At 41.3% G+C, this 9759-nt stretch overlaps 1 protein-coding gene across 1 annotated transcript; it reads left to right on the top strand.

Moving 5' to 3' along the window:
* The first annotated feature begins 1120 nt into the window (after positions 1–1120).
* On the top strand, positions 1121–6060 carry LOC130084505 (uncharacterized). Its single transcript, XM_056249971.1, has 3 exons — positions 1121–1313; positions 1603–1761; positions 1987–6060. The coding sequence occupies exons 1-3, from the start codon at positions 1168–1170 to the stop codon at positions 5996–5998; spliced, it is 4317 nt and encodes a 1438-aa protein (XP_056105946.1). The 5' UTR covers positions 1121–1167; the 3' UTR covers positions 5999–6060.
* The last annotated feature ends 3699 nt before the right edge of the window (positions 6061–9759 follow it).

Below are 9759 nucleotides of genomic sequence, written 5' to 3'. Positions count from 1 at the left end.
AACTTCTTGCGCTTCCTTTTAGGCCGTAAGGTGAAGACGTTTTACGTTTAATCCCGTTCCCATATATGCGGCACTAAATTGTTTTAATTCTAATAAAAAGGTCGATTGTTTTTGGGCGAGAAAATAAAAGTTCTCCATGTGTAATCCTGCAGTTTATTTTTTATTACTGTTTAAAGTCGGCAATAGTTCTTTCCTCGCGTAATCATATTTTGATCATCAGTGATGAGGCTTCGCGGAACAATCATCACGTGCTTCCTGCTAGACCAATAAGGTGGCCGCTTTTTTGGGACGACAGGTAAACATTAGTACAAGATGTCTGCGCCCTTGTTGTCAATATCGAGTAGTGAAGAAGAGGAAATTACGCCCAGACCTCCTTCAAAAGTCCGTAAAAAACATTTTAAACAATGCTACATGCATCTCACGTCCATAAAGAAAGAAGAAACAAAGGATTTTACACGCACACGGTGGGATACATTCAGAAACTGCGTCAAACGGTGGCTTGGTTTGCAAGGTGAGAATCAGATAATAGCAGAAACCTACAAACATTGTCTAGAAATCGAGTTTGACAATGTTCCCGAAGACGCTGGGTTTCACTCCACTTGCTACAGGCGTTTCATTGACAAAAAGCGGTTGGATGCGGCCGAGAAACGGGCCACACAGCGTCACGAAATTCAAGATCAAGGCCAGTCTGTGCCATCGGGTAGTAACGTTAGTATCGCTACAGTTGAATGTCCGACAAAGAAACTTAGGTCCAGGACCGGGCTGCCAGTAGCTTGTGCTGGTCCTGTGCTTCCTGCCTTGTGCATAATTTGTAAGAAAACGGACAAGTACATTACTGTGGGAGGCAAACGCCAGAAGGACCATCTTTCACAGGCAGAAACGTCAGCAGGTAGGTAAAAACAAAATACACACACACACACACACACACACAAACAAACACATACACACATTTGAACTTTTATTCCCTTATGCTGGGTACCATGGCTAACTTTCAATTACAATTACAGAATTTATGTAATGTTTATTTTAAAATCAGAGACAGATTTGCATTGTTTTGCATACAGCTACAGCCGTTACTCAATATTGTTTAACTATTAACACAGTTTTTTATTAGTTTAATTAGTTTGTATTTATTTATTTACAGGCCAGTTGCTGAAAGCTGCTGAGATGAAGGAAGACACTAGCATTCTTGTGCATATTCGAGACAAAGACTGTGTGTCTCTGGAGGTGCGATACCACAAGTCCTGTTATAGACAGTACACCAGGTTCTTGACAAAGTCTAGTGCATCAGTTACTGGGACCTCAGAAGAACAGTGAGTTATTCATATTTTATATTATTAAATAATAATTCCCTCACATTTTCACATTTCAAAAGTAAAGGATTGGCCATCTGTATTTTTGTCTGTAAACACAGTCTTGACTGCACAACTATTGCACCTGTAATTCAAAATGTTGAATAATAATAATAATAAAAAAATCAAATCACTTTGTCAGGTTTCGATTTGCTACTATTTATACTACATTAAAATTGAAGCCATTGTGCAATAGTTATGGCATATAAAGTAATACATATTTTCTGTTTTTAATGTGTTTTCTTTTCAGAAATGAACCAACCTTCGATGCCAGCTACAAGATCTTCTGTGAGAGAATCATCCGCCATAGAATAATTGTAAACCAAGAGGTGTTGACAATGACTCAGCTAAGAAGGATCTTTTTAAATCTGGTGAAAAAACATGAAGATCTTGATGCTTCAAACTACAGGTAATTTGAATACCACAAAGTGTCTTTAGCATCTTTGGAAAGAACGTTTATCCAACATTCTTTTTCTAACTAACATGGAATTCATAATAATCATAATCATATTTTATAATGTGTAGAATCTGTTAACAGTGTATTTTAACTTTTAACTAATTTAACAAATTCAGTGTGATTATATCTTTATTTATACCATTGTGATAATCTTTCACTCTTATCGTTTTGATTCAGGCAGGATAAATTGAAGAGGAGGTTGGCCCGTGATTTCCCTCAGCTGGTGTTTCACTCCCCCAAGAAGCGCAACATAAGTGAGATGGTTTTCGTCGAGACATTGTCTGCAGATAAGCTGATAGACAGGCTACCTCATCCATCAGGTACAGAAACAACAGAGTCAACTGAGGTAACTAGCCAAAGTGACTGTGAAAACAGGGTTAGTGCAAAAGCTGGACCACAAAGACCAACTTCAATGGCCTCCATCAATACTGCAGAGGACACAAGGACACTTTACAGTGCGGCATTAATATTAAAGATGCTTCTGTGTGACTCTCCCGGTATGAAATGCCCGTGGCCACCCACATCAGATGACTTAAATGTGAGCGAGGCAAAATCTGTCGTGCCAATTGAACTTTACAATCTGATTTCCTGGATTATTGGTGCAACTGAGGAACCAACACTGGCCCATTATGTTGATATTCCAGATGATTTGAACCTAAAAGTGATATCTATCTGTCAAGACATTGTGTATCTTGCATCTAAGGGCCGGAGGCAGACCCCTAAATCATTGTGTCTTGGTCTAACGGTGCGCCATTTAACAGGTTCATCACACATTGTGTCACTTCTAAATAGACTAGGACATTGTGCATCATGGGACACAGTTGTCAGTCTAGACACTAGCCTTGCCCAACTTACACTAGTAGAGGGCAGAGATAAAATACCAAAGGGATTCTCAAAGAAGGTTCCTACCGTACTTGTGTGGGACAATATTGACTTTGGGGAGGAGACACTGTCAGGTCGTGGAACTACCCACCACACAAATGGGATTATGCTGCAAAGTTCTGTAGTTGAACCTGTGTCAACAACAAACAGACAACCTCTACAGAAGGGAGTTTCCTCATTTAAAGCACCCCCTAGCATCCCTGTAGAACCATACCATCAGTCTAAAAGACAAGGACCACAGAACTTGTTTCATCATGAAAGTGTTCCATTACAGGCGGACACATACAAATTGAACACGGTGTCTGCTGTACAAGCTGAACTGGCATATGTTTTTGTAAAGTCCATAGATGCTGAAAAATGCACAATACCAAGCTGGACAGGTTTCCATACATTGCTTCAAGGTGATGGCACTCTGCAAAAGTCAGCACTTTATTATCTTCCAGTCATTGAGGCTTCACCGACAGAGATGTCAACAGTGAACACAATTCTGAAGCGAAGTGTCCAAATTGCTAATCAGCTAGAACTGGACCATATAGTGTTAGTTTTTGACCAAGCTATATATGCCAAAGCTCAGCAAATCCGCTGGAAAGATGATGACTTTACTCAGCGTATTGTGATTAGACTAGGTGAATTTCACACATGCATGTCCTACCTGAGCATTCTAGGAAAAAGGTTTGGAGATGCAGGACTGCAAGACATACTCATTGAGTCCGAAGTTGTTGCCCCAGGATCCATCAATGGAGTGATCAGTGGTCATCATTACAACCGCAGCATAAGGGCACACAAACTTCTGTATGAGAGTCTGCAACGCATCAGACTTCTCACCTTCTTAGATTCTCTGCCACCAGAGGAGAGATATGAGTGTCTGGATGTCATCAATGAGATCAAATGTGCATTCCCGGACAGAACAATGGATGTTTTGTGTGCAAATGAGAAATTTGACAAAATGTGTTCGAAATATGAAGACTTTGTTAAAAGAAGTAGTGCAGAAAACCCAACGTTTGCCTTCTGGAGTTCATACATCGACATGGTACAGATACTCCTTCTATTTGTGAGAGCAACACGAGAATCGGACTGGCAGCTTCACCTGTCAACAGTGCGCTTGATGATGCCATGGTTTTTTGCGTACGATCGTGTAAATTATGCTAGGTATTTACCTTCATACTGGCTGGAAATGGTCAATTTGCCTCTCACACATCCTTCTTGCCACAGTGAGCTCAGTGTTAAAGGCCAGTCGACTGTCCAACGTCAAAGTGTCCATGGATTTGCCTCGATTGCTTGTGACCAGGCCATTGAGCAAACATGCAACAGAGATTCGAAGACAAAGGGTGGTTGGATAGGGTTAACACAGAATCGTGCTGCAGTATATCGCTGGATATTGTCGCAACATGAAAGGGCTGCCATAGCAAGACAATGTGAGGCAATGGCAGGTAAATCTCCCGATATAAGGAAACGAAAAGACCTTGACAGCACACGAATTCTTGCTGATGAAAAGGCTGTGACCAGAATAATTTCCACCCTAGATTCCATGCTGAATCCTTTTGACACGCACCAAGATGGCATTGTATGTCTTAGCTCTGGGACAGTAGCAGCTGAAGAAATCATGAGGGATTTGCTTGCAGCTCCGGAAAAGGGGGAAAAGGCTGTCAAAGAGTTTATGGACCAAAGACTGTTTTCACCATCAGTTGACATATTTGCTCCCATCAAAACACAAAAACTGAAGACCTTTAGTGACCAAGCCAAGACAAAGAAGAAATCTGCAGCAGGCAAGGAAGTGATTCTGCGTGCCGACAAGAAACTATTCTCCAGATTACTTGTCATAGGTCAAAGTAGAAAAATAGACCTGCGGGAAATTCTGTCTTACTCCTTGGGAACTGTGTCATATCCTTTAGCCAGTGCTGATGGTTCACTTGCTAAAACAAACAAATCAGCTCTTATGGATTTATTGGAAACCAAAGGTGGAGACTGTTTAGTTGACGAAGTTCCGACAGATGGAGCTATTCTCTTCGATGGCATGGCAGTCATTCAAGCCATTCGGTCCATACCAAGTACCTTTGGAGAGCTTGCAGACACCATACTGCAGTACATAGTCAAGCTTGCTCTGAAACACAACTGTACACGGATAGACTTTGTGATTGACCAGTATCCGAAAATGAGTATTAAAAACCTAGAACGGTCACGTAGAGCTGGTGGTGGTACACAACTGGTGAAAATTTATGGACGGGATCAGAAGACACCAACACAATGGAAAAAGTTTCTATCAGATGGAACAAACAAAGAAGCACTGGCAGAATTCCTCTATGTTGTGTGGCGAGAGGCTGATCTTACCACTGTGGGCAAGGACTTAAGCTTGTACATAGCACATGGAGACCTGTGTCACTGCGTGACTGTAATGGAGGGTTTACAAACTCTCAGTGCTGTTGACGATCTGACATGTGATCATGAGGAATGTGACACCAGGGTGTTTTTACATGCACAACATGCAGCACAGGAACATCAAACTGTAGTCATCAAGAGCCCTGATACTGATGTCGCAGTGATTGCTTTAAGTCTGCAGCCAGATTTACCATGTAGGTTGTATTTTTTCACGGGGGTTGGCAACAAAACAAGGCTCATTGACTTAGCTAAGGTGTCGTCAGCTCTTGGCACAAGTGTCTGTTTGGCACTTATTGGGATCCATACCTTCTCAGGTTGTGACTCTACAAGTGCCTTTTATGGCAAAGGCAAAAGAAAGGCATTTTCTGTTGCTTGTGAGAAAGAGGAATATCTGACTGCATTTACAAATCTGGGTAGCAGTTTTAACCTAGACCAGTCTACCTTTGAGCTACTTTGCACATATGTGTGCCACCTGTATGGCCAGTCATCTGCCGAAAATGTGAACGATGCAAGGTACAAAGCATTCTGCATGGCGTCGTCAGCTTTGCCAGAACTATCCATGCCCCCAACAAGTGACGCACTGTACCAACACTGCAAAAGGGCAAACTACCAAGCAGCCATAATGAGACATTCTCTGAAAGGTATAATGTGTGCCCCTTCACCCGTTGGCAATGGATGGCACCTCGAGGATGGTGAGTTAACAGTGACCTGGATGACTAGAAATCCTGCCCCTGAAAGTGTGTTGCAGGCGGTCCACTGCAGTTGCAAGCATAGCAAATGTGAGACTGGAAGATGTTCCTGTATGTCTGCAAGACTGTCTTGTACTGATTTATGTCGGTGCCAAAATTGTGCAAATGTTTCACAGGAAAAAGAAGAAAGACCGACATGGGATGACGCCTCTGATAGTGATAGGGATGATACCGATGAGTAAATATCCGCTGTGTTATAATTTAAGGTGATTTTGAGCTGTAAAAAATCTGTTGTAGAATTGTATTTTGTTTTTGGCAGCATTCAAAAATAAGGGGACAGTGTAGCATTTCGAGTCATTTCAGCCAACTTGGGCCAAAGTGTGCTTATATTTGTATCTTTCTGTAATTGCACAGTACCTATTGAAAATGTTGATGTATAAAACATCACAGTTTTGCTAAATTTATAATGTTTATGTTTAATTCCAATCCGTGAAGTTGAAGGATATTTTCTACAAATGTGCCATATTTCATGGTCTACATTCACACTTGAGTATATAATGCACCAAAATCTGTCTCAAGTGTTTAGGTACATGTATAAATGTCAGTTTGAGAGATATTTTGTGTTGCTAAAATGTATATAAATAAAGTTACAAACAAAATCAGAAGCATAAGATTTTCGTTTTTTCAAATTGACAATTATATACATTTATGGATTAAAAAAAAAAAACTGCAGGGTATTTTGCGGAGAACTTTTAACATAAAGTCGATAATGGTATTGTCTATGCAAAAATTTATTTAAAAAGTAGTGCCCAGGTGTGGGAACGAAAATCATTTTCTAGCCACTTTTTCCTAGTTCAGCTTATGGCCTATTTGGTGGCCGAATGGGGACGTTAGTCAGCCACTGAAAGAGTACAGGATGATCGTACATCTTTTTGGCGCGACATCATCAGCTAGCTGTGCAAGTTACGCTTTAAGGAGGACAGCTGAGGATAACAAGGGGTGCTTCTCAGCTGATGCAACTAGCACAGTCAAGAACAACTTCTATGTGGATGATTTGTTGAAAGCGGTGGACACAGAGGGCCATGCCAATAGACTTTGTAAAGAGCTGAAATTACTCTGTGCAACTGGAGGCTTTAAATTGGATTAGTAACAACAGAGCTGTCTTGGTCTCCATTCCAGAGCCTGAGAAGGCCAAGGACATAAAGAATCTCGACCTTGACATAGAAGATTTGCCAGTTGAAAGAGCGCTCGGGGTGCAATGGGATGTCAAGGAAGACACTTTCACATTCCAGGTGACCATAAAGGAGCGTCCATGCAGCAGACGTGGGATTCTGTCCATGGTCAGTTCTATATATGACCCACTTGGATTCCTCGCACCTCTCACCTTTTCGGCAAAACACATCTTGCAAGAGTTATGCAAGAACTTTGGATGGGATGAAGAATTGCCAGAGGTACACGCAATGTGTGAGGTTGAGGCGATTCTCAATAGCCGTCCACTCACGACTGTTTCTGATAACCCAAATGAATGTGTGTGTACAGTGTACAGTGTGTACATTGCCGACAATATACAGAGACTTGAGACTTGACTTGGACTCTAGCTCAAAGACTTAAGACTTGACTTGGACTCTAGCTCAAAGACTTGAGACTTCATTATGACAGCCGATCATTAAAGGGAGCCATTAACGCCTAATCATATATTGCAACTTAAGGTGCAGCCTGTTTTACCTCCAGGTTTGTTTGTGAAAGAAGATCTTTACACCAGGCATCGTTGGAGACAGGTCCAGTACATTGCCGACTTATTTTGGAAACGCTGGGTCCGAGAGTACCTCCCTCTCCTGCAAACTCGGCAAAAATGGTCTCGTGTCAGACGCAACTTCTGTCCAGGAGACGTTGTGCTAGTAGCCGATAGCACAGCGCCAAGAGGATCATGGATGCTGGCTAGAGTCACTGAAGCCTTCCCTGATTCCAAAGGCTTGGTCCGCAGCGTACGGCTTCAAACTAAAACAAGCCAGCTTGAAAGACCTATCAGTAAAATCTGCTTGCTAGTAGAAGGCCAACATTCTAAAGCTGAGTGAGACTTGAACGAACTTGCGCACGTGCACACACTATCATACAGATGCATACACTGAATCTTTGCACCCATTTATTCTTGTAAATAATGCATAATGAGTTTAAGGAAATAATATATAGCTCCTTGAAAAATGACATTTAGTTAGTTATAGCATGCCTTCTGCAATAGCTATAAGGGGCCGGCTATGTAGGAGCTATTTTGAGTTTAGTTTAATCTAAATTGTTGTGCTATTGGAGCACTGGTATGTTTTGTTAGATTTAGGATCCTTTATTTTTTAGGGACTTTTATTTTGACAGTTGGTGAGAATGTTTGAATATAAAGATGGCCGCCTCTCACCTTTTCAAACACAAGAAAAAGAACAAGGAAGCTGTTGGAACGTTTAGGCATACAGTTCTTTACTTCGCTATCGAAACGCTATTAAATCACTATTGAACACTACTTGGACATTAGTTTTGACATTAAGTTGTGCCTTTTAACCACCATTCCTCAATCACCTACCAATCGTTTGTTGGATTACTGGAGTCCATTGCTTTGTCTGCTACTACCAACCTACTTACCTGCCTGCTGCCTGCCTTGCTCTGCTTACCAACCTATTTACCTACCTGCTGGAATTCCGTCTCATCCACCATTTAAAAAAGGTACAATTCAAGTTTCTCTGCGTTGGATAGCTTGTCAAAGAAGTTAACCAATACGTCCCAGCTAAGAGTGGTCCGCCAATATACAGAGACTTGAGACTTGACTTGGACTCTAGCTCAAAGACTTGAGACTTGACTTGGACTCTAGCTCAAAGACTTGAGACTTCATTATGACAGCCGACGAGCTCTCACGGCAGCGGGTGCTACCGGGAGAATGGCGACTCCATCCCCAGGTCGTCCAGCTGATTTAGAGGCGCTTCAGGACCCCACAGGTAGATCTGTTTGTAGGAAGTTCCAGCACCATAATGATGTTCCCAACCCACAGACAGCATTACTGACTGACTGACTGACTGACTGACGAAGCCTGGACCCAAGACTCAACCGGGTCAACCCAACAAGTGACGCACTGTACCAACACTGCAAAAGGGCAAACTACCAAGCAGCCATAATGAGACATTCTCTGAAAGGTATAATGTGTGCCCCTTCACCCGTTGGCAATGGATGGCACCTCGAGGATGGTGAGTTAACAGTGACCTGGATGACTAGAAATCCTGCCCCTGAAAGTGTGTTGCAGGCGGTCCACTGCAGTTGCAAGCATAGCAAATGTGAGACTGGAAGATGTTCCTGTATGTCTGCAAGACTGTCTTGTACTGATTTATGTCGGTGCCAAAATTGTGCAAATGTTTCACAGGAAAAAGAAGAAAGACCGACATGGGATGACGCCTCTGATAGTGATAGGGATGATACCGATGAGTAAATATCCGCTGTGTTATAATTTAAGGTGATTTTGAGCTGTAAAAAATCTGTTGTAGAATTGTATTTTGTTTTTGGCAGCATTCAAAAATAAGGGGACAGTGTAGCATTTCGAGTCATTTCAGCCAACTTGGGCCAAAGTGTGCTTATATTTGTATCTTTCTGTAATTGCACAGTACCTATTGAAAATGTTGATGTATAAAACATCACAGTTTTGCTAAATTTATAATGTTTATGTTTAATTCCAATCCGTGAAGTTGAAGGATATTTTCTACAAATGTGCCATATTTCATGGTCTACATTCACACTTGAGTATATAATGCACCAAAATCTGTCTCAAGTGTTTAGGTACATGTATAAATGTCAGTTTGAGAGATATTTTGTGTTGCTAAAATGTATATAAATAAAGTTACAAACAAAATCAGAAGCATAAGATTTTCGTTTTTTCAAATTGACAATTATATACATTTATGGATTAAAAAAAAAAAACTGCAGGGTATTTTGCGGAGAACTTTTAACATAAAGTCGATAATGGTATTGTCTA

Source organism: Rhinichthys klamathensis, unplaced genomic scaffold (assembly GCF_029890125.1).
Source record: "Rhinichthys klamathensis goyatoka isolate OS25496 unplaced genomic scaffold, OSU_Roscu_1.1 h1tg000065l_1, whole genome shotgun sequence".
Lineage (NCBI taxonomy): Eukaryota > Metazoa > Chordata > Actinopteri > Cypriniformes > Leuciscidae > Rhinichthys > Rhinichthys klamathensis.
Note: the sequence above shows the minus strand (reverse complement) of the source record. Positions and strands in the feature narration are given on the sequence as shown.

Excerpts from the sequence above, each read along its gene's own strand:
- LOC130084505 (XM_056249971.1), top strand. The coding sequence starts at position 1,168 with ATGAAGGAAGACACTAGCATTCTTGTGCATATTCGAGACAAAGACTGT. Across the intron at positions 1,314-1,602 it reads ACTGGGACCTCAGAAGAACA|AAATGAACCAACCTTCGATG; the intron begins GTGAGTTATTCA and ends TTTTCTTTTCAG. Across the intron at positions 1,762-1,986 it reads CTTGATGCTTCAAACTACAG|GCAGGATAAATTGAAGAGGA; the intron begins GTAATTTGAATA and ends GTTTTGATTCAG.